This window comes from Carcharhinus amblyrhynchos, chromosome 2, assembly GCF_965287045.1.
Source record: "Carcharhinus amblyrhynchos chromosome 2, sCarAmb.v2.hapA, whole genome shotgun sequence".
NCBI classification, from domain to species: Eukaryota; Metazoa; Chordata; class Chondrichthyes; order Carcharhiniformes; family Carcharhinidae; genus Carcharhinus; species Carcharhinus amblyrhynchos.
Window position 1 is genome coordinate 109,287,469 of NC_137325.1, and position 25,007 is coordinate 109,312,475.

Consider the following 25,007-nt stretch of genomic DNA (forward strand, 5'->3'; position numbering starts at 1 on the left):
CCCTGGAGTTTTTCAGAGTAAGGCTTCATCTGGTTGATTGACAGGGAAAATCATATGATTGGGTGGGACTAGGCTTACACCTAGAAATTAAATCAATTGTTGCTTGGGATCTTTCGAGAGAGGTAGCTCCTTCTCTGTGTTTCTGTCTCTCCCCTGATTTGGGGATTGTGGTCTGTCTGAAAATCGATTCTTTCTCTGAAGTTCTGCTGTTTAGGAAATAAGTCACTTTCATAAGAACATAAGAAATAGGAGCAGGAGTAGGCCATCTAGCCCTTCGAGCCTGCCCCGCCATTCAATAAGATCATGGCTGATCTGTCGTGGCTCAGTTCCACTTTCCCGCCCTCTCCCCATAACCCTTAATCCCCTCTCTTCTCTGGAAGCTTCTGTATGGGAGTCAGAGCACAGGTGACTTTCTTTATCTGTCTAGATGGGTTAAAAGGCTGGAAACATAGTACCCATGTGAGCATATCTGTTTTCGTGCTGATTGTGAAGCTGAATGTATGTCTTTGGGGAACTATAGAGATAGCTAGCAGTTAAGAATTATACCTTCTTATGTTTAAGCATTTCAAATAGTAAAAGTTGTGCTAATTCTTTATGTTATATTTTAACTGTGTTGTTAAATAAAGTTTGTTTTAATAAAAGATTGCTTGTGGGTTAATCAAATCATACCTGGAGTGGAAAACCTTACATTTGCACTAATGATAGATTCAATACAAGTTGGTGTCGAAGTTAACGTCATAATAAATTTTGGAGTTTCTCATCTGGTCCCTAACAGTTCACAGATCAAAGTTCAAATTCCATTCCAGACAGTTCAGGTCAGTGGAGACACAAGTTCTGCTTCTGAATTCTGTATTAAGACCCAACGGAATACTCATATCCTGTGAGTCTGCTTGTTACATATGGAGCATGGAATCTCATGAAATCCTCCTGCCATATGGACAAAGCATCCATTTGGCTGTTATATAATCATCTATGGTTATGGAAAGAATGTGCATGTCACGGCCTGATCAACTTTTAACAAGTCTGACCAAAGTTTTCTGGATGACGAATCCCACCTAGGGGTGCCTATAACAGCTGTGATGACAGAGATTGCATTCCCAGTCTATTGCCTTCATTCAGCTTCCAGCGTTGATTATTTAAGTCCTGCACCACTGGGTAATGATCCATAACTTTCAGTTAGTTGTTTGGATCTCCATTATACCAAAGAACAAAGAACAAAGAACAACACAGCACAGGAAACAGGCCCTTCAGCCTAACAAGCCTGCGCCGCCATTTTAACATTCAGTGAACCAAAAGGAAGGAAAACTGGTCAAGATGTGAAATAGCTCAATTCCCTAGTACATAATTGACATTCTTGCTGAAGTTGAGTTTTACACCATGATGTTTTTCCCACTCTGTAATATAACTGTTGGCATGTTTGTTACAAAGACATAACATAAGAACATAAGAAATAGGAGCAGGAGTAGGCCATCTAGCCCTTCAAGCCTGCCCCGCCATTCAATAAGATCATGGCTGATCTGTCGTGGCTCAGTTCCACATTCCCGCCCTCTCCCCATAACCCTTAATCCCCTCGCTTATCAAAAACCCATCAACCCGCGTCTTAAAAATATTTAGCGAGGCAGCCTCCACCACTTCAACGGGCAGAGAATTCCAGAGATTCACCGCCCATTGAGTGAAGAAGTTCCTCCTCAACTCTGTTCTAAACCGCCCCCCCTTTATCTTGAGGCTGTGCCCCCTAGTCCTACTGTCTTTTTTGAGCGGGAAGAGTCTCTCCACCTCTATCCTATCCATCCCATTCATCATCTTATACGTCTCAGTGAGATCTCCCCTCATTCTTCTAAACTCTAGTTGCAAGGGATCTATGTTCCTACCTTATAACAGTGACTGCCTCTTCAAAAAATCTTCATTGGCTGCAAAGCACTTTGGAATATCCTGAGGTTGTGAAAGATGATGCATAAGTATAAGGGGTAGATTCTTCAGGCCATTTAAGCCTGCGGGACTTTCTGGTTGTGCTGCAGTGAACAGAGATTTGTCTGAGTGTCAAATTCTCCATCCTTGCTTGCAATGGCAGCAGGGTGTGAGCAGCCAGTAAGATTGTGCCCAAGGTAGTTTTCCAGCTGCTCTCCTATTGTACCAGTGTACTTTTGTATGTAATATGCAATGCCATTAGGGTTCAATATTCACAGCGAAACAAACTGAATTACAGGACGTGAACCAAAATCACTGACAAAATTGGTGTGGAGGAGGAACTGGATTTATTCAGTTGTCTTGAAACAGCTAATGACCCTGGTCATAAGCTACCTTTCAGTCATATTAAAACAAAATACTGCAGATGCTGGAATCTGAAACAAAAACAGAAAATGCCAGAAACTCAGCAGGTCTGATAGCATCTGTGGGAAGAGAAAATCGAGTTCAAGGGCAGAATTTTTCCATCCTGCCCACAATGGGGATCATAGTGGGTGGGACACAGACCATACAATGGTCTGTTGACCTTGGGTGGGATTTTCTGGCTTTGGGGATGAGCCCAGCCAGAAAACTCCCACCCCATGTTTTGATTCCGTAGTCTCTTTTCATTATAAGTTGTTGCCAGGGGCTTTCGCTCTTTTGGCTTCTGGAGACTTCTTCGGAGATCACTCACTAATGAACTATTTGTGGAGCATAATCCTAGTGAAGCAGCCGGAATTCAGGATCAGGTGTTGTTGAGCTGGGTCTTCAAGACTTTCTCCTGGGGGTCTTGATGCTGCATTTATCCAATTCCTTTAATGTAGTAAAAACATCCCAAGGTGCTTCAGAGGAAACTAATCAGAGAAGAATTCACACTGACTCAAAAATGGAGATATTAGCACCGGTGACTATAATCTTGATCAAGGTAGTTGGTTTGATGGAGAGTATAAATGGGGAAGACAGACACGGAGACACAGTGAAGTTTAGGGAATGAATTTCAGAGTTTAGGGTCTGGATGGCTGAGGGCATTGCCTCTGATGTTGGCACAAAGGAAGTGGACAATGCATAAGAGGGCAAGACTCTGAAGGTTGTAGAGCTGAAGATAGAGACAGAGGGAACGGCTTTCTGGCCTCCCTAAGGTGTGTTTCTTGGCAGCTTACCGATAACCAACAGCTGGATCTTCTAGTCCCGCTGTAGCTGACAGCAAGATCTTCTGGTCTCATTGATAACCGACAGCGGGAACTTCTGCTCCTGCTGTAAACGAGGGATTTTCCCATTTAATCCACCCCTACCTCACTGGGAAGCATTTGGTGGGGGTGCACCGTCAGCAGGACCGGAAGATCCCACCGGCGTGAAGAGCTGGAAGATTTCCCCCAGTGATAGAGTAAAATGATTTGAACAAGAGAATGAGAGTGTTAAAACTGATCTACTGATGGACAGGAAGCCAATATCGTCAGCGAGCACAAAGGTAAAGGATGAAGTGGAATTTGGTATTTTAATCAGAGGGAATTAAAATAGATGTCATTGCTATAGTGACGTTACTTCTCCAGATGCAATAAAATAATAGAGGTCTTTTTTTTTAAGAAGCTGTCCATGTTCAGCTGCATCCTTCCGTGACAGGTACTCCTGCATTCCCAGCAACAACATGAACATGAAGCAGCAAAGATGATGCATGTTGCCACCCCCTTATGTAAATGACTCCATCCCTCGGGTTTGGGTTGGGGTAGACCCTGAGCCAAAGCTGCAGCTGGAATTCTGCCGTTTCCAGCGGTGGCAGGGCTCCAGTAAATCCGAGAGAACGGTGCTTATGACTCAATGAGTGGAGAATGCAAATTCATTACCCTTTCGAATTATTCTCCAACGCTGGAATCTGGTGAGAGTTGTCATGGAAACAGCCACTCTCGAGTTGTGAATGCATGTTCCAGGCATTTCTCTGCAGACTGAGAGCATCTTCCGAGGCTAGGAAATGGTGCATCGATCGGTCTGGAGCAAGGTGATATTTCATGATTTGATATATTATATACGCGTGCATTTATAATCTAGCAATTTCAAACAATCAATGTAACATGTTCTGCAGCTTTTCATCCCAAAGTGGAAGCTCCTTACTTAAAAGTAAGACATTCTGAGGTGAAATGCATGTACTGTCCACATTCTGCGCAGAATATTGTGGGCTCTGTGCATGAAGAACAGATCAACATTGATAATACAACAACTGAATATGTGGGTCAATATTTAATGTCTTAAACAGTCATATTGAAAATAAATAATCGGCTTTGATTTATAAGTTATATTTTTTTCCTAAAACAGTGCTTTCTGTAGGAACAAATGCGTAACTCAGCAATTATTGCTTATTTAAAAATGAATTAATCCAGAGGTCTGAGCTGAGGGGGAGCTAAGAACTTTGTAAATGATACTGACCTGCTTGTTAAGTGAGAAGGTAGAGGCCCTGCATCTATAATCTGCCTTCAATCAACCCACACTAATCAGTACTGATAGTTGTAAAATTTAGCCTGGATCTACTTAAGTAATCTAGATTGACGTGAGGCAGAAAGGGAGGGATACGAAGGAGCAGTGAGAAAGCAGGAGAGAGAGAGAGGACAGGAAAGGCTGGAATCAATTTTCCAGGTGAATTGCCTCTCCTTTCTTTCCCCTTCAACAGTTATTGCCGGTTGTCAGGTTACTTGAGTCTAGCTGTGGGACCACATTCACACCAGGTGTACTATGTGACGTCTGCAGTGAGTAATGTGAGGGAAAAGCCAACTGGATTCAACTGCCTTTGCCCATCTATTATTAAGTGAACTGAGAACAGACAGTTTGGATCATCGGGCTCAAGGTGCTGAATAGCGCTGAAGTTTACCTTTACTATGGGATGCGGGAAAGAAAACTGAAGACACCGGCAGCACCAGCCCTTCCCAGTGGCTGTCCTTTTCAGCATTTATTTATATCTTAATGCTTGCGTAAGTCACAGCCTCAAAGTCTTCATTAGAGCTCATGCGTAATTGGGCACCTCAGTGTCCATCTTAATGCCAGCTTCATTTCTGACAAATCAACGGTATGTGATGCATCTCATCTCTACTCCATTATTTGTGACAATTACTGTGAGATAGAAGAATCAGCCTTTGTGGTGAAGATAATACGATTTATCACATTGAGCGGCCTGTTGGATATATATTTTAAATGGTATTTTGGGAACCACCACTGTATTTTAAAGTTGCTTCCGAAAGTGGACATGGCTCAACGTGTTGCTATCTATTTTAATTACCATTGTGCCTCCATTAACCAAACCAGGGAACTATATAGATTTGGGTGACTGGGAGAGTTGGACATCTCCATCAAGCTTTCCATGCTGGTGGGGCTGTTGCTAGTCATCCCGACTCTGCATGTTGCCATGCTTAAAACGCCTAAGGTCAAAAATGTCTCCTGGGTAAGTGTTTTATGTTCAAAACAGTAGCTAAAGAGTGTGAATTTTCCAATTTAAGAATGATAGTAATTTCTGTTGTCGTTGCATTGCTTATTTTCAAATGTTTTGTTAATACAATCAAATAGCAGCTAATAATTTGCAACTGTTTTTTTAAATAGTTAGAAGAAACTTCTGCAGTAGTAAAATTTTGGATCTACCATGCAGCAAACCTTTGAATGCATAACTTTCTCCTGTGTATAAAGCTGTTTATTAATACACAGCAATAAATTGAGACTTCTCTTGTTAAATTCATGAAGTACAGGCAAACATTAGTAAAATTTGAACTACCTCAGTAGTTGCATTTAATAATCATATAGTATTAGATGTTTTCTCAAAAATGAAAAAAATCTCTAAGAGCTGTAGTCAATGTTGACCTAAAATCCGATTAGGCCCTCTGTGATTTTTTTTCAACTGTTTAATTAAGTGCGGTTGTATCTGTTACACTTTTTTTTAAACTTACCAAGCTAAAAGGGAGCTGTGTCCCTTTCTGGATTAATCTTAAATGTTCAAGAAAGTTTTATCATGGGGGTTGGTGGTGGTGATCAATATTGTCCACCAGGACTGATTCCCAAAACGTGGAAGAAAGTTGAATACTTCAGTGGCAGTCCCAGCCTAGCAAAAATACGCACAAAGAAACAGATGGATAGGTCGTAAATCAGAAAGGAATTTAGATTAAACAAACTACATATACCCTCTCGATCCTTTCATTATTATTTGACATATCATGATGCATTGTCATTTAGGAAATGAAACAACATCAGGTTTATTTTGAACCTTTTGATTTTACATCTGCGTACATGCAGCTCCAATCAACTATAAATGAAGCCTGTCTCTGTAATAGGGTCTAAAGCAGGAAGAACAGATGCCAGTCCTAGTTAGAGATTAGTTCTTCTAATGTAAAGTGCTCCACAGCCTAAATCCAAGTTGATTTGGTCATACTTTGCGAGCCTCCTATTATGTACTGTATGTAATAATTCTGTGATCCCATTGTAACAACTTCCAAGATGTTAGAGTGACCTATTTTGCCTTTCAAATGATGTCAGCGTGTTAACTGTACAAAACATAGTTTGGACGTTACACATTGTCTAATACGTGAAACCTCGCTGGCCACTGTGATGACTACAGATGATGAAGAACAGAACCGCTCTCTTTAAAAGCAATCTGAAAGTAGGATGAGCAAGATTATACGTTGCTTACAAACTCAGGTTATTGTTTGTAACTTTTATCCACAAAGGCAATTGAAGAACTAGCAAACAAAACCGCTGTAACACTCCTCTATTCATCAAATATTTACACTTATGTTGCTAGCCTTATAAATTAATTAGCGCCAAACGTTACAATACTTGCTTGTAAATGCCTCCTTCTCTTTTTGAGAATAGTAGATTATCAGGTTTTGCGATGGATTTGGGGTTACTTTTTCCTGTTACAAATCCCACTGAATTTAGCAACAAATGATGTACTTTTTTTTGGAGCTCCAGCGGCAACAGAAAATGCTTTGAGTGCCAGAGATAACATAATTGCAGGGTGCTGTTTCATAGAGTAATGGGGATACTGGTTTCCATTTTCATTTTCCATCTCTGATGAATGCCCTATGTCAGCAACCTGTCATATGGAGAGGCCCAGGGAAAGATGGCAGGAGCTTCCCAAAAAGGCTTGAGAGTGAGTATCTCCATGAGCTACCTTCATATCAGAGTTTGGTTTCAAAGTAGAGATGGCGAAGGACGGACAGTCAGATGTCAGTCCCCTTGGCAAGGAATGTTGCATAGCGAAGGAAATGTAGAGAAGTGTATACAGAAGAGAGCAACATGAAGAAAGGTTGTCCGGAAATTCAAGTTGAATAGCACAATTATGTTTAGCCATTAAGGGGACGTAGTGCACTTAAGTGAAACCTCACTTGGATTTGAAGCTGAACATGTCAATGGAATTTGACCAGTGGGTCTCAGTTATTAATTTGCACTGTGGGACAAAATTATCTTTCAGGTTAACTCTTTTTGTTTCATCAATGGCCTTATTTTAATAATGTGAATGATCTGACCAGTATTTAGTAAGGTGCAGACACGTTGAAAGAAGGTGTTAATCGTAATGCTTGCACATTACTTAGCCTCCCTTTACCACGTGAAGGAGCTGGTGCAGAATACTGCCAGATGTGTGAATAAAAGTGTCCACTGCTTCATATTTGTGGGTTTTTAATCTGCTTCAACTGTGATCCATTCTTGCAGAGTTTACATTGGAATGACTCCGAGAGGCCCTTTTAGAAGCTGTCAGCAATATTTTTTTGTTTAGCAGCATTATCGCAAATCAAGTCTTCCTCACCTATTCTTCCTGTGCTTCAAGCTAACAATACAAGCAGGAAGTTGCAGCCAGGGAGTGGAAAATAGTAATTTTATGTTGATTTTCTGTAATGTCTAATCTTTGTTAGTTCCGAGTATAGAAGCTGCAAAGGACCTGATACCTCAGTTTCACTGTGACAGCTCACTTCAGATCAGCTTTCACCTTGTTTATGTTTTTCCCTTCAGTATTACTGTAGAAAATGAGGAAATGCTTCATGTGCATTTACATTTGCCATTTTAATCATGTAATCCAAAGAATCAACACATGGGATAAATTATACTTTCACCAAGTATTTTTGCATCGAATGAAAGAAAAATAATGGCTTTTACCATGATACCTAATTTGGGTGGGGGGAGGGAGGGCAGGAACCAGATGGCCAGGCAGTTAAACTTGCCCTGGTTTCTTTCTTGCCTGGGAGCTGCCAGGAGCTGGCCATTTAGGAGTTTAACCCCCGCTTAACTGAACAGGTGGGAAAGACAGTTGGGCCAAGGTGACCTGTTCCACCTCAGCGAACAGCTTGACACAACAGAGTCCGCAATGTAGCTTTTTGCCCCATTGCAATCTGCACATTTCCTCCGTGGCATCTAGAGACAGTGACCTATAATAATTGCTGCCAATAACCAACTTCCATGGACCCTTTTTTTAAATAATAAGCTGTGATAAATAATTCTGATTACCTGCAGAACGCGTTTCTTGTTTTCTCCTGACCACATCAGGCTGTTTCCAGAATACTTTTGTTTGAAAGCATATGCTTAAACCATATGCTGATCCTGTTGGAAGTATTGGCTTAGAAAACTCACTGAGACCAACAGCGCAAGAGAGCTGATTTACTATATCCAGTTGATCCTGACATACCCTTGATGTTACTGGCTTATGTTTACCAATTACTTCAGCTCCCTCACAATGTCAATGTCAAGAATTTGCTTTCAGCATCCACTGGAGTGAGAATCCTGGGCAGTGAGTTTTTGGGCTGATTAATGGGTGTTAAAGTCCTTCACTGTCATACTGAACCTTGTACTGAGCTATTTATTTTGTTTTAATCCTGCTTGTAATATGCCTTGCACAAGAGCAGCTGGGAGGCGATTGCTTGTGAAACTGTGATCTGGGACTTTAGTAGTCAAAGTGTAAACTTTAGTAGAGCATAAGAATTGAAAGATACCAGCTGAACAGAATTTCAGCATCCAGACAGACGACAAAAACGAGAACACCTTGAATCCTAGGCAAGATGCCAAGGTCACCATGGTTTCCTCGATTTAGTTAAGTCTAGCATCCTTTGGACTGAGACGAGGTTGGAGTGGAAAGACAAAGGCCTTAATCCACTGACCTGGCTTGGTGGGCACAAGGCTATGTTACATGTTTACTGTTCAGACGGACCCCACAAAGCCTTATGGCATCAGGACAAACATGAGCCAGGAAGCCTCCTGCCGATTACCATATAAGAGTACTCCTCCACATTGAACACCACTTGGAGGAAACACTGAGGGTGGCAAGGGCCACAGAATGTACTCTGTGTGGGGGATTTCAGTGTCCATCACCGACCGTGCCTCGGTAGTACCACCACAGAGTGAGCTGGCCATGTCCTTGAAGACATAGCTGCTAGTCTGGGCCTGCAGGAGGGAACCAACAAGGGGGCAAGACATACTTGATCTCATCCCCACCAACCTGTCTGCTCTGGATGTCTGTCCATGATTGTATTGTTAAGAGTGATCACTGCACAGTCCTTATGGAGACAAAAGTTCCATCTTCACATTGAGGATTCCCACCATTGTATTGTGTGGCCCGATCACCATTCTGAATGGAACAGACTTTGCATAGATCTGGCAACTCAAATGTGGACATTTATGAGGCGCAGTATACCAGCAGCAGCAGCACAACTGTACTCAGCAACAATCTGTAACCTCATGGCCTGACATATCCTTCACTCTGTCATTGCCATCAAGCCAGATAATCAATTCTGGTTCAATGAAGAGTACAGGTGGGCATGCCAGGAGCAGTACCAGGCATACCTAAAAATGAGTTGTTAACCTGGTGAAGCTACCAAGCAGGACTACTTGCATGCCAAACAGCAAGTAATAGACAGAGCTAAGTGATCCCACAAGCAACTGATCAGATCTAAGCTCTTCAGTCCTGCCAAATCCAGCCACGAATATTGAAGGAAAATTAAACAACTCACTGGAGGAAGGAGCTCCACAAATACCCCCATCCTCAATGATGGAGGAGCCCAGCACATCAGTGCAAAAGATAAGGCTGCTGCATTTGTAACAATCTTCAACCAGAATGCCAATGGATAATATTTCCTGGCCTCCTACCGAGGTCCTCAGCATCGTAAATGCCAGTCTTCAGCTAATTTGATTCACTCCATTTGACATCATGAAACCGCCAAAGCCACTGGATACTGCAAAGGCAATGGGCGCTGACAACATTCCAGCAATAGTAACGAAGACTGTGCTCAGAGCTTGCCATGTCCCATAACCAAACTGTTCCAGTACGGCAACAACACTGGCATCTACTTGGCAATGTGGAAAATTGCCCAGGTATGTTCTGTGCCCAAGAAACAGGACAAATCCAATCTGGTCAATTGCCATTCCATCAGTCCACTCTTTATTATCAGTAAAGTGATGGATGGGGTCATCAACAGTGCTATCAAGCAGCACCTGCTCAGCAATAACCTGCTCACTGAAACTTGGGTTGGGTCACTCAAGCTCCTGACCACATTATAGCTTTAGTTCAAATATGAACCAATGGGTAACCAATAAGATAGATGAAGGCAGTGCAGTTGATGTTGTCTGCATGGAAATGCAAGGCATTTCACATGGTACCGCATGGTAGATTGTCACATAAGGTTAAATCTCACTGGATCCAGGGTGAGGTATCTAAATGGATACAAAATTGGCTTCTTAACAGAAGCCAGAGGGTGGTTGTAGAGGGTTGTTTTTAAAACTGGAGGCCATGACCAGCGGTGTGCCTTAGGGATCAGTCTTGGGTCCACTGTTTTGTCAAATATATTAATGATTTGGATGGGAATATAGGAGGAATGGTTAATAAGTTTGCAGATGACACCAAGATTGGTGACATAGTGGACAGTGAAGAAAGTTATCTTTGATTGCAACGGGATCTTGATCAATTGTGCCAGTGGGCTGACGAATGGCAGATGGAATTTAATTTAGATGAATGCGAGGTGATGCATTTTGGTAGTTTGAACCAGGGTTGGACTTGGTCAGTTAATGGTAGGGCATTGGGGAGATTTACAGAACAAAGAGATCTAGGGGTACATGTTCATAGCTCCTCGAAAGTGGAGTCACAGATGGGCAGAGTGGTGAAGAAGACATTCAGCATGCTTGGTTTCATCAGTCAGAATATTGAAAATAGGAATTGGGTCGTCTTGTTGAAGTTGTACAAGACATTGGTAAGGCCACACTTGGAATACTGTGTGCAATTCTGGTCGCCCTATTATAGAAGGATATTATTAAACTAGGAAGAGTGCAGAAGAGATTTATTAGAATGCTACTGGGACTTGATGGTTTGGATTATAAAGGGAGGCTGGATAGACTGGGACTCTTTTCTCTGGAGCATTGGAGGCTGAGGAGTGATTGTATAGAGGTCTATAAAATAATGAGGTGCATAGATCAGCTAAATAATTTATATCTTTTCCCAAAAGTAGGAGAGTCTAAAACTAGAGGGCATAGGTTTAAGATGAGAGGGGAGAGATACAAAAGTGTTTGAGGGGCAATTTTTATACACAGAGGGTGGTGAGTGTCTGGAACAAGCTGCCAGAGGTAGTAGTAGAGGTGAGTACAGTGTTGTATTTTAGAAAGCATTTAGATAGTTACATGGGTAATTTGGGTATAGAGGGATATGGGCCAAACGCAGGCAGTTGGGATTAGCTTAAGGGTTTAAAAAAAAGGGTGGCATGGACAATTTGGGCCGAAGGCCTGTTTCCATGCTGTAAACTGCTATGACTCTATGGACAAAAGAGCTGAACTCATGAGGTGAGAGTGACTGCCCTTGATATCAAGGCAGCATTTGACCGAGTATGGAATCATTAGATCATAGAATCCCTACAGTGCAGAAGGAGGTCATTTGGCCCATTGAGCCTGCACTGATGACAAACCTATCCAGGTGGATCCCTGTAACCCCATATATTTGCCCTGCTAATCCTGACACTAACCTGCGCATCTTTGGACAGATGGTTCCTCTACACATTGCAGAATAGTTATTCAGGCAAAGTTAGATGGATTAAAACTACTTCTAACTCCCGGGTAATTATGCTACTAGCACTTCCTGACTCCCCACTGACAACACTCCAATGAGTACCCTTGCTGAACCCTCCTACTACCATGGATGGCACTGTGGCACAGTGGTCAGCACCACTGACTCACAGCATCAGGGGTCGATTCCTGGCTTGGGTCACTGCCTGTCCAGAGTCTTCACATTGTCCCCCTGTCTGCATAGGTTTCCTCAGGGTGTTCCGTTTTCCTCCCATAGTCTGAAAGATATGCTGATTAGGTGCATTGGCCGTGCTAAATTCCACCTCAGTGTTCCCTTCCACAGTACCTTCACTGCAGTGTTAATGTGAGTCTACTTGGGACATTAATAAATAAACTTTACTACCTTTCCCCTCCTGAATTACCAGTCCTGGGTCAGAAATCGGGATGAGAAATGCGCAGCTTTATTCCAGTGTAAAGAGATATTGAGTGGCAACCTGATGGCGATTGCTATCCTAACATCCTCAATGCTAAATCATTCCTGCCAGCCCCTTTATAACTCAAAATTTGGCACTCGCCATCTTTTCTCAGTTCAAGCATGGTATCATGATTACTACTTGATTTACTTCATTTTCTGTTTTCTTTCTCCGTAGATGTGCTGTGGGTCATGACCTCTTATCTAGGTTTCTCTTAAAATTGATGCTGGATAACGGGTCTTCACTGTGGGATGAGAGTTCACTATTTCTTTGCATTTAAGTTGGGTGATTTTAATATATGTAATTTTATTTTCACTGTTCCTTCGATTGATAAGATCAGGTTTTCATATTGCTGAGGGCAGTGCTCTATGTTACGATGATATTTGCTCTTGTTTTCCAGTAAGAAACTGGAAGAAGAGCATTTAAATTGGATATAACAGCAGTGAACAGTGCTGGAGTAGGCCATTGACCCTCTGAGCTTGCCATGCCATTCAATAAGATTAGAACTGATCTTTTACCTCCACTTTCCTGCATTATCCCTTAATTCCTTTCCTACCCAAACATCTACCAGCCTTTGTCTTACCCAGTGCTTGAACATCCACAGCTGCCTTTGGTACAGAATTTCTCCACATCTCAGTCCTAAATGGCTGATCTTTATCCAAAGACTGTGTTCTAGATTCCCCAAGCAGGAGAAACACTATTCTTGGCATTTACTCTGTCAATCGGTCCTGATCTTCTAGGGAGTGGTAATCAAAAGGCAGATTGCCACTCACTTCTAATTTCTAACCTGGAAATCTGGTCCCCAGTCAGGGTGAGAACTGTGTAAGGCAGTACGCTCCTGAGGCCTTCACTCAGGGACTGTAGAGTTGGAGCTAGTAGACTACTCATCCCCTTTTTTTATAATACTAGCTACTGTGAAAAGGGGAGTTTGAAGATTGAGCTACTTCCAGAGGTTAAGGTAATGGTGGGTTTGTACAGGTAAGTGGGTCGGATTGTGGGGTATGGGGCAGCAAGTTGAATGGTTGGTAAATGGGGATCGGTTTGTTGGGGAACAGTGGTCAGTGGGAGGAGACTGGTTGGTGGGTGGTCAGTGAGGGAGGGGGGTCAGTCAGGGGTGAGTCAATTAGGTGGGAGTTGAGTGGTCAGTGGGGGTAGTTGGGGAGGTCAGTCAGAGTGGGAATTAGTTGTGGAGTCAGGTGGTAGGTGGGGATTGGAATCAGTTGGTGTGTCTGATGGTTAGTGGTATTGGGAGTCAGTAGTCAATGGGAGAGGGCAGTCAGTCTAGGTGGTGATTGAAGAGTCAGTTGGTCAGTTTGGGTGGTCAGGCATTTGATCAGTGGATGCTTGGTTGGGGAGACTCTGATAGTGAGTGAAGTGGGCAAAAGGTTGAGGTGTCAGGCATTTGGGGGATTGATGGTCAGTTGTTTGGAGGTTTGTCAGTAGGGTGGTCAGGGTCGGTCCCGTGAGTGGGTTGGTGTGGGCAGTTAGTCCCTTGGGGATGTCTGTGAGGGTTTTGCAGGGTCTATAATATTGTTAAGCAGGAGCTAACCAGGAGTTGGAAGTGCTTTTAAATATTTGCTAGGCAATTATTACTGTAAAACAGTCAGAATCATCTGACATTTGTGATTTAAATTGTACTATTGGATGGTTCCCAGTGCAGGGCAATTGCCAGGCAATTTTTTTTAAGGAAGGGGGTAGTCTCCCATCACATATTAGGAGTACCTCCTGCCCCTGAGCATGATATTCCAGGGCCCAGAAGTTACATCCTTTAATTTCAATTAGGTTACCTCTCATTCTTCTAAACCCCAGGAAATGTAGTCTTAGTCCGCTCAATCCCTCCTCACAGGACTATCGTCTCATCTCAGGAATGGCCCAGTGAATCTTCACTGCATTCCATGTGGGCCAAATATTTTCTTGCTTAGGGAAGTGATATTTCTTTAGTTTCAAACCCCAATCCTTTTTAACATCCAGTGGTCCCTCCTTATCCGTGCCATTAGTTACATCAAACAAATTTGTTAAACATTTGATTGGCCAGAAGCTCTTGGAGGTGAGATTTCCTCCTAAATGGGAATGGAATCTTACCTGAGTCAATGAACAACTTAATGGTCTAAAAATCAATTTGGATTTGCCTAGCCACAGGGAGGCAGCTTAGATCTGACTTTTCATCCAGGGGAGGGGCCACAGCCTCCATTAAAATTCTAACCAAATTATTCATAGAATCATAGAATCCCTACAGTGCAGAAGGAGGCCATTCGGCCCATCGAATCTGTACCAACAACAATCCTACCTAGGCCCTATCCTCACATATTTATCCTGCCAATCCCATTAACCTACTCATCCCGGGACACTAAGGAGCAATTTAGCACGGCCAATGCACCTAACCCGCACATTTTTCAACTGTGGGAGGAAACCGGAGCATCTGGAGGAAACCCACGTGGACACATTTGTTTAATGTTTCTCCGATTTCCTTATTCACCATCACCTCATTTTTAGGGGTAACATGGTGGCACGGTGGTTAGCACTGTGACCTTACAGCGCCAGGAACCCAGGTTCAATTCCAGCCTTGGGTCACTCTCTGTGTGGAGTTTGCACATTCTCCCTGTGTCTGCGTGGGTTTCCTTTGAGTGCGCTGGTTTCCTCCTAAAGTCCAAAGATGTGTGGGTTAGGTGGATTGGCCAGCTTAGTGTCAGAGGAGTAGCAGGGTAAAGACGTGGACTTATAGGGATAGGGTCTGGGTGGGATTGTTGTGGTCCAGGCTTGACGGGCCAAATGGCCTCCTTCTGCACAGTAAGGATTCTATGATTCCAATTCCATCTGTCTTTGCCTCTAATCAAGCCCATAGAAGCATTTACAATCTCTTTTTATGTCTCTTGTTCGTCCACTCTCATTTACTCCTGGGACAAGTGTTCAGGTAATTCTTCCCCCTCCCTGATACCCTGTAAGATCTGCAGCTGAACAGCTCTGAGCTCAAGTTCCTTGAGTTGTAGCCATTTAGTGCAGATACGATTGTTTGGATCACAGTGCTCTCCCCACAAAACACACATGCCGCAGTTATGGCATGCCACCTGCCCCAGCCATGTCCATCTAACCTTATTGATTAATTTATTTGATTAATTGGTGAATGAATGCAATTTGTTATTGAATCAGTTATTTTAGTTATATTAATTAGCTGGTTGATCAAGAATGAGTTACTAATTTAATAGCATAAATAATTACAAGTTGTATGAACCTTGTTAAATGAACTTTAAGATTAAATATGCAAAATGTTTATTTGGAGCATGAGAGATTAAACATTCTGTTGAATTTATTCTCTAAGTTCCTGTGAAAAGTTAAAAAGTTAAAAATGCTGTCTTGTATGCTTAATGGACGTATCTAAGTCGATAATTATAGTTCAAAATTTATTTATTAGTCACAAGTAGACTTACATTAACACTGCAATGAAATTACTGTGAGAATCCCCCAGTCGCCACACTCCGGCACCTGTTTGGGGACACTGAGGGAGAATTTAGCATGGTCAATTCACCTAACAGCACATTCTTTGGACCATGGGAGGAAACTGGAACACCTGAAGGAAACCCATGCAGACACAAAAAGATTGTGCAGACTCCACACAGGCAGTGACCCGAGCCCGGAATCAAGCCTGGTCCCTGATGCTGTGAGACAGCAGTGCTAACCGCTGTGCCACCGAATAGTAATAATAATAAAATGGCAGAAAATATAAAACAAAGGACTGAAGGAATTTGACCATGGATGTGCAAGTTTGGTTGATTGGCCATGCTAAATTTCCCTTAGTCTCAGAGGGACTAACAGGGTAAATATGTGGAGTAATGGGGATAGGACATGGGTGGGATTGCTGTGGTGCAGGCCCAATGGGCCAAATGGCCTTCTTCGGCACTGTAGGGATTCTATAATTAGTCAAGATTTCTGCTTGAGCACTTGCCAACCTGGGCTTGTCCAGTCATTCGTGTTAATGAGCAGGTAAATCTCATTTTCTGGCTTGGTTTGGGAGTCATAATGTGGAGATGCCGGCGTTGGACTGAGGTAAACACAGTAAGAAGTCTCACAACACCAGGTTAAAGTCCAACAGGTTTATTTGGTGGTGTTTGCTACCAAATAAACCTGTTAGACTTTAACCTGGTGTTGTGAGACTTCTTACTTGGTTTGGTAATCCCATTATGCGGGTGGGTGGATGCAAGGGAAAGGATAGAGGCTCCACAGGCAAAATTCTCTGTGCTGTAAATTCCTGATCTTGATTTGGATAATGGGAAATGTGCCAATCTGAATTTACTTGCTTCTTCCCTGCATTTCTTGAACGCTCATCATAAAAGAAAAACTATTATAAGCAATTCATCTTATTTTGACCCAGCGTAAACATCTTTGTCTCTTCCAAAGATGCATATTAATGTATTATCTAAGAGAACAAGATACATTTATGCCTCGGGACTTACTTAACCAATCCTACTGATTATTCTGATTAGAAAAACAAGTGGTTGTCACAAAGATTAACCACTATAATTCTTTCTTTTCGAGTTTACATCCAACAAAACAGTATAATTAAAGGGTCAGGAATTAAAGGATATTTGAATTACAGGATAAAACAAACAACAGAATAGGAATGAGAACTCATTGCTGTTTATTTTGAAAGCTGAAATAGCGATTACATTGCATTATTTGTACAGACCTGAAATTCAAGTTCAGTTTGTAGGATTAAAAGATGTACTTGTAAATGAAGAATAAAAGGTTGTGAGGTAAGAGCAAATGAAACAAGGGGGGAGTGTCCCTCTATCTAATTGATAAGGTTATCAGTTGTTGACGCATATTAATAGCTTGGGGGCTGGATTTTGCGTTTCTTGGCAGGGTGAGGGAGGTGGAATGGAAACAGTGATCTACTTGCTCTATCCCCACCATCCCTAATTATTCATAACAACATCGTTCAACCAACATAGCAGCCATCCCAGTGGGACGGAGACCAGTTGGAGTGGCAATGGATTGGAATATGCCCCATTGGCACATGTTCTTTGTGCTTGTTCACTGTGGGCTGGGGTGTCGTGCAGCAGGTGAATGCTACCACAGGCAGGAAGTCGGTCACGGCTAGAATTAGTCTTTTTTTTTAAGAGCTCACAGGAGATCTTAAAAATATCTTTGAAAACCGTACAAGATGTCGCCACTTTGCCTGGCAGAAACTGCTGGTACATTGAACCATGATCCTGGTAGCAGGCCTTTACCACCACACTTGTGCCACCTCATTACAACTGACGGAAAAGATTCCCAAATTTTTTTTTAACTGATAACAGAAAATTCAGCAGGAAATGAAAATTTGTTGTTGATTAGCTGCTAATAGTTTATGAATTAGTGATTGTAAAATGCAAAATGGGCTGTTGATTGCTGCACCCGCTCACCTCCCAGAGTTTGGGAGTCTAGCATAATGACACCATGTCATTGTCATGATAAATCAGTGCAGCAGATGGAAGCTGAGAGGGGGAGGGAATGGAGGGGATAGGGTTGGGGCAGAAGGTGAGAGTGCACCCAATTTGGGTATGCATAATCCAGTCCTCGACCTTGAGCTTGATGGTGGCATTTGAGTTGCTGTGGCATCATGCATATTTGCAGGCATGTTGCAATCTACCAAGCTATGGATAGTGATGGTAGAGGCGCCAACGTTCTTTTCATCTGACTGGGCTGACCAGGAATCTCTCCTGCACTTACCACCTGCCATTGGCATGTTTGAGAAGGATTTGCAGGAAGGGAACACACCCCCACTTCTTGCCTTCAAACAACCGCACAACCTCAAACAGACCATTGTTCTCAGCAAACTATCCAGCCTTCAGGAGAACAGTGACTATAACACCACACAACCCTGCCACAACAACCTCTGCCAGACATGCTGGATCATCGACATGGATGACATGACATTATCTCACGTGACAACACCATCCACTAGGTAAACATACTCTTGCAACTCGGCCAACGTTGTCTACCTGATGCGCTGCAGGAAAGGATATCCCGAAGCACGGTACTTTGCGGAGACCGTGTGGACGCTACGACAACAGATGAATGAACATCACTCGACAGTCACCAGGCAAGACTGTTCCCTTCCTGTTGGCGAACACTTCAGTGGTCACGGGCATTCAGCCTCTGATCTTCGGGTAAGCGTTCTCCAAGGCGGCCTTCACGACACACGACAGCGCAGAGTCGCTGAACAGAGACTGATAGCCAAGTTCCGCACACATGAGGACGGTCTCAACAGGGATCTTGGGTTCATGTCGCACTATCTGTAATCCCCGTGACTTGCCTGAAATTGCAACATCTCACTTACTGTCCTTCCTGGAGACAATGTACATCTCTTTAACCTATGCCTAATGTTATCTCCACTCACATTGTCTGCATCTTTAAGATTTGAATATAGCTGTAAAGACTTGCATTCTAATCAGTATTCTGTAAACTGTGTGCCTTTATATGCCCTTTATATGAACCTTCCGCACACCTAACGAAGGAACAGCGTTTCTGAAAGCTTGTGGGTTTACCATCAAATAAACTGATTGGACTTTAAGCTGGTGTTATGAGACTTCTTACTGGAACCAGTGAGAGTCAATGGGCCAAATGGCCCTTCAATAAATCTAGGAATCTATTGTCGGGAGACTCTGATTCATACCCTATACGATCATTTTAAACATTAATTGGAGCATTAGAGTTGGGGGCCTTTAAAGATATCTTAACAGCGATAGCTTTTGAAATCAGAGCTTTACGGTATCTTACTGAGGGCCTCCTCCATCATTTAATACTGTAGTTTCAGTGAAGCTGTATTCCTTTGCTGCAGGCAGAAAAAGCCAGCATCAGAAATTCCTAAAAACAGGATCAATTATACATCTTTTTGAAATTCCGGATATTGTCTAAAAGTGTTAGTCAGCATGAAGTATTGAATCGTATATAAGAACATAATAAGAACATAAGAAATAGGAGCAGGAGTAGGCCATCTAGCCCTTCGAGCCTGCCCCGCCATTCAATAAGATCATGGCTGATCTGTCATGGCTCAGTTCCACATTCCCGCCCTCTCCCCATAACCCTTAATCCCCTCTCTTATCAAAAACCCATCAACCCGCATCTTAAAAATATTTAGCGAGGTAGCCTCCACCACTTCAACGAGCAGAGAATTCCAGAGATTCACCACCCTTTGAGTGAAGAAGTTCCTCCTCAACTCCGTTCTAAACCGCACCCCCCCCCTTATCTTGAGGCTGTGCCCCCTAGTCCTACTATCCTTTCTGAGCGGGAAGAGTCTCTCCACCTCTATCCTATCCATCCCATTCATCATCTTATACGTCTTCAATGAGATCTCCCCTCATTCTTCTAAACTCTAACGAGTACAAGCCTAATTTATTCAGCCTCTCCTCATAGCTCAACCCCCTCAACTCCGGCATCAGCCTAGTAAACCTCCTCTGCACTCCCTCCAAGGCCAAAATATCCTTGCGTGAGTACGGAGCCCAAAACTGCACACAGTATTCCAGCTGCGGCCTCACCAATGCCCTATACAGGCGCAGCAAGACCTCCCTACTTTTATATTCAATCCCCCTCGCTATAAAGGCCAGCATCCCATTCGCCTTCCTGACCACCTGCTGCACCTGCAAGCTGGGTTTTTGCGACTCATGCACAAGGACCCCGAGGTCCCTCTGCACCGTCGCCTGCTGCAGTTTTTCTCCACGTAAGTAATAATCCTTCCTACCATCATTCCTACCAAAGTGGACCACCTCGCACTTGCCAACATTAAATTCCATTTGCCAGTTCCTGGCCCATTCGCCCAGCCTATCTAGATCCTTCTGTAGACTCTCCACACCCTGGCGAGGCATCTTGAGGGGAGTTGCTTGATAGAGTAGACGCAGCACGGTTTCGTTAAAGGGAAGTCGTGTCTGACAAATTTACTGGAGTTCTATGAGGATGTGTCTAGGGCGGTGGATAGAGGAGAGCCGGTGGATGTGGTCTTTCTTGATTTTCAGAAGGTGTTTGACAAGGTACCTCACAAGATGTTATTGCAGAAGGTCAGGGGACATGGAGTTGGGGGTAGGGTGTTAGCGTGGATAGAGGATTGGTTGTCAAATAGGAGGCAGAGAGTGGGGGTCAATGGGTGCATATAGGCTCCTCGGCTTAGTATTAAAGATCTTCAATAGCAGATATACTTCAAGATAATCTTTGCAGAGACTATTTCCTTGGATGAACGTAGCTGTTACTAGGGGGCAAAACTTTAAGGTTTATGGTGAGAGATATAGGAGGGATGTCCGAGGTAGGTTCTTTACTCAGTGAGTGGTTGGGGTGTGGAATGCACTGCCTGCTGTGATAGTGGAGTCGGACATTTAGGGAACTTTCAAGCAGTTATTGGATAGGCACATGGAGCACTCCAGAATGATCGGGAGTGGGATAGCTTGATCTTGGGTTCGGACATAGCTTGGCACAACATCGAGGGCCGAAGGGACTGTACTGTACTGTGCTGTTCTATGTTCTAATCTGGTAATTTTTCAAGGCTATTATTGAGAAATACTTGCATTGGAATTACTCCTATTGTAGGAATGTGCTTAACATGAATGTTCCTCTCTCTGTTCACTTTCTTTTCAATATAAAGTGGAATTAATGAACCCAAGGCTTTACATTAAAAGTTGCAATTATTTTACACTAAACTCATCTTCAAATGTATTTATGTCTCTAATCAAACTGCTTTAACTTGCGAGACCTTTGTCAACATGAGCAACAGATGCATGGCCTTGGATCAAGAAAACTTTGGACTACTGCTTTATAGCTCCTCACAGGACTTCCCACAGGACCAGATGATGAGAGGTCATGTTTTAGCTTTCTAGTGCCTCCTTAAAAACATTGCAACACTATGCATAGTCCAAGCTCAATAAACCTCTATTAATACCAGATCCCCTATTGAGACCCCACCCCAATACCTTGACCCGCCATGTCAAAATACGTAATCTATGCTATTTAAAAAGACTGTTTTCGGAAACATCCACCTTACGTCGTCTTTATTTTAGGAAATGACAGTAGGCATTTGAAAACCATCCTTGACCTTCTTGAATAAATGCCATGCATTTTACTGATTAGTGATATTTACCATGTACAGAACACTGTCCAGATAAAAACATTCTTCTGTGCTACTACACTGTGCTGCATTCCATTTTGACATATTCTCCAGCAAATAAATAATTTAGGTACAGTAGTACTATGGGAAGAGTTGGCATTTAAATTTTAAGATTGGCAATAATGCGAGACCTCTTTTTGTCTGACATTTGTCAACAACCAGAATTAAAATATATTCCCACAGTTATCAGATCCTGGGTCCCAAGTTTCCTCTCTGTTATGACTATATTTACTGATTGCTGCCTTTCTATAAAAGTCCTGGTTCAGTTTGATCTGATATATACTTTGGGCCTCCGAGGAATACATTCCATGATGGAAAGCAATATTGAGAAAAGTGAAATATCATACGCTAAATAACAAGAGTACAAACATGGTTCAAACTACTGAATGCATCAGGCTAATTATTAATGTTCTTCTAAACCAAAACAATCTACTATCTCTTTGAAGTATTGTATTTATTGATGTTACAACACCTTAAGCCAAAAACCTGCAACTTTCATCAAGTTATGATTCTAAGAAAACAACCATTCAAATTATGAATGGCTGAAGAATATAGTGCAAGTTGTTTTAGGTTCCTTAAAAGGGTTAAAAATCGCACAAGTTGTTACTAAATTCTCAGGCCGGAATTGTACCATCCCGCCCACCGTGGGCATTAGAGCGGGCAAGCGGCAGGCCATGGAAAGGTCTGTTGACCTCGGGTGGGATTTTATGGTTTTGGGATGAACAAGGCCATAAAATTCCACCCTCAGACTGCAAAGAGATCTTATGAGAAACCAATTGCCTCAGTACCAGGCTGACTACAGATAACAACCAAGGTCCGTTACTATGTTTAATTATAAGGGAAATCTGATTCACACTGCCCGCATACACAAACATTCAATTGATTACTACGCAGCTGCAACTTGTATGTGTCTACGAAAACAAGGAACATTGGGTAAGGGAGTTTGATAGACCACTGGTTAACCTAGTCATATCATTCTCATATCCAGATAAGTAGAGAAAAATATGTGCTTGGTGATATTATAATTAAGTAGACAAGCATAAATTGTATTTGGGCAACTATACCGCAAGCTGTACATTATGTAATCCTAATTAATGGTTGAGAATGGATATAGATAATTTTTAAACAAATGTACACCTTTGATTGGTATATGTCAATTGCTTGTAGTTGAGTTTGGCTGTATAATTGCCACTGTATTCCTTTGTTTTGGGAACAGGCAAGCCACATGATAGGTGGATGGATCCCATAGCTTGAAATAAAGACAAAAGAGACCATTTATCATTGTGTGAACCTGGGTGGTGAATGGGGGCTGCGGGACAGATAGAGACATTGTCATGAATTTGAATACAAAGGCGCAACATTTAAATTGGCGTGTAGCTTAAAGTAGCACCAAAGTTGGTCAGCGATCAGAGGGGAGGGGTGTGAGTCAGACTTGATGTGAATTAGGATACGGGACAGCAGAGTTTTGGATGATATCGAGTTTGCAGAAGGTGGAACGAAGGAGACCAGCCAGGAGTGTATTGGTACAGTCAACTCTCGAGGTGATTTCTGTTGGGAGAGTTTTGGTTGCAGATTGGTATGTCTTAAAGAAGTTTCCATAGTTGTCAGTAAGTTAGAAACTGTCTCCATGCTTAGGTCTACACAGATCTCTGCTCAGCACCATGCTTGTGCAAGCCAGTAGAGAGAGGCTGCAGCCTGAGTGAGGTTCAGCCACAGTGAGGTTATCGGGAATTCGGAGCTGAGTGGGAATTTGGTGTTGAGGGGAAAGAGGTACTCATCTTCGAGAGGAACAGAGAAGCAGACCTGAGAGGGAGACTCAAGGGCAAGTTAGAGGTAGAAAGACATTGAATCGCATTGTCACAGCCAGCAGGTAATTGACCGATACGTAGTTTTTCCTTTCTTTTTTCTCTTCTTTGTCTTGGCATTGTAGTTGTTGTTGTAAGTAACTTAAGGGTTAAGTCATGGGAGGAGATTCCAGACCCGTGTCATGCTCCTCTTGTGTGATGTGGGAATTCAGGGACCTTTCCAGTATCCCCGGCTCCTTCCCACGCAAGAAATGTGTCCAACTGCAGCTCCTGTTAGACCGCTTGACAGCTCTGGAGCTATGGATGAATTCACTCTGGAGCATCCACGATGCTGAGGAAATCATGGATAGCATGTTCAGTGAGTTGGTCACACTGCAGATAGGGAAGGAATGAACACCAGACAGAGGAAGAGTAGGAAGGCAGTGCAGGGGTCCTCTGTAGTCATCTGCCTCCAAAACAGATATACGATTTTTGATACTGTTGGGAGAGATGGCTCATCAAGAGAAAGTGGCAACAGCCAAATTCATGGCACCATGGCTAGCTCTGCTGCAGAAGAGGGCAGAAAAGAGTGGCAGAACCAAATTGACTCAAATTGACAATTGACTCAATTGTAAGGGGAATACACAGACATTTCTGAGAATGCAAATGAGATTCCAGGATGGTATGTAGCCTCTCTGATGCAAGGATCAAGATGTCTCAGAGTGACTGCAGGGCATTCAGGAGGGGGAGAGTGAACAGCCAGCTGCCATGGTGCACGTAGGCACCAACAATATAGATAAAAAAACAGGATGAGGCCTTACAAGCTGAATTTAGAGAGTTAGGAGTTGAACTAGAAAGCAGGATTGCAAAGGTATTAATCTCAGGATTGCTACCATTGCTATGTACTAGTCAGAGTAGGAATGCCAGGATAGCTAAAGGGAATACATAGCTTGAGAGATAGAACATAGAACATTACAGCGCAGTACAGGCCCTTTGGCCCTCGATGTTGCACCAACCAGTGGAACCAATCTAATGACCCTCTAACCTAAACTAATCCAATGTTATCCATTTGCCTATCCACTGACCATTTGAACGCCCTTAAAGTTGGCGAGTCCACAACTGCTGCAGGCAGGGCATTCCACGACCTTACTACCCTCTGAGTAAAGAACCTACCTCTGACATCCGTCCTATAATTACCACCCCTTAGTTTAAAGCTATGTCCCCTCATGTTAGCCATCACCATCCGAGGTAAAAGGCTCTCACTGTCCACCCTATCCAATCCTTTGATCATCTTGTATGCCTCAATTACGTCACCTCGTAACCTTCTTCTCTCTAGTGAAAATAACCTCAAGTTCCTCAGCCTTTCCTCATAAGACCTTCCCAACACACCAGGCAACATCCTGGTAAACCTCCTCTGCACCCTTTCCAATGCCTCCACATCTTTCTTATAATGTGGCGACCAGAACTGTACGCAATACTCCAAGTGCGGCCGCACCAGAGTTTTGTACAGTTGTAACATGACCTCACGGCTCCGAAATTCAATCCCTCTACCAATAAAAGCTAACACACTGTACGCCTTCTTAACAACCTTATCAACCTGGGTGCCAACTTTCAGGGAGCTATGCACATGTACCCCGAGATCTCTCTGCTCGTCAACACTACTGAGTCCTTCCATTAGTC

General features: G+C 42.9%; 1 protein-coding gene across 5 annotated transcripts in view; it reads left to right on the forward strand.

Annotated features, from left to right (window-relative positions):
- Positions 1 to 3,865: 3,865 nt before the first annotated feature.
- Positions 3,866 to 25,007, forward strand: part of LOC145357497 (voltage-dependent L-type calcium channel subunit beta-2-like) — a 191,678-nt gene continuing 170,536 nt past the window's right edge. For 3 of the 5 annotated variants that reach the window (XM_080210893.1, XM_080210930.1, XM_080210938.1), the window contains exon 1: positions 4,496 to 5,368. In XM_080210893.1, coding sequence (XP_080067019.1) covers positions 5,288 to 5,368 — 81 coding nt within the window. In that variant the 5' untranslated portion in view covers positions 4,496 to 5,287. Of the gene's footprint in view, positions 3,938 to 4,495; positions 5,369 to 25,007 lie in introns of those variants that run through there. The other 2 variants (XM_080210919.1, XM_080210948.1) reach the window with 2 other exon arrangements.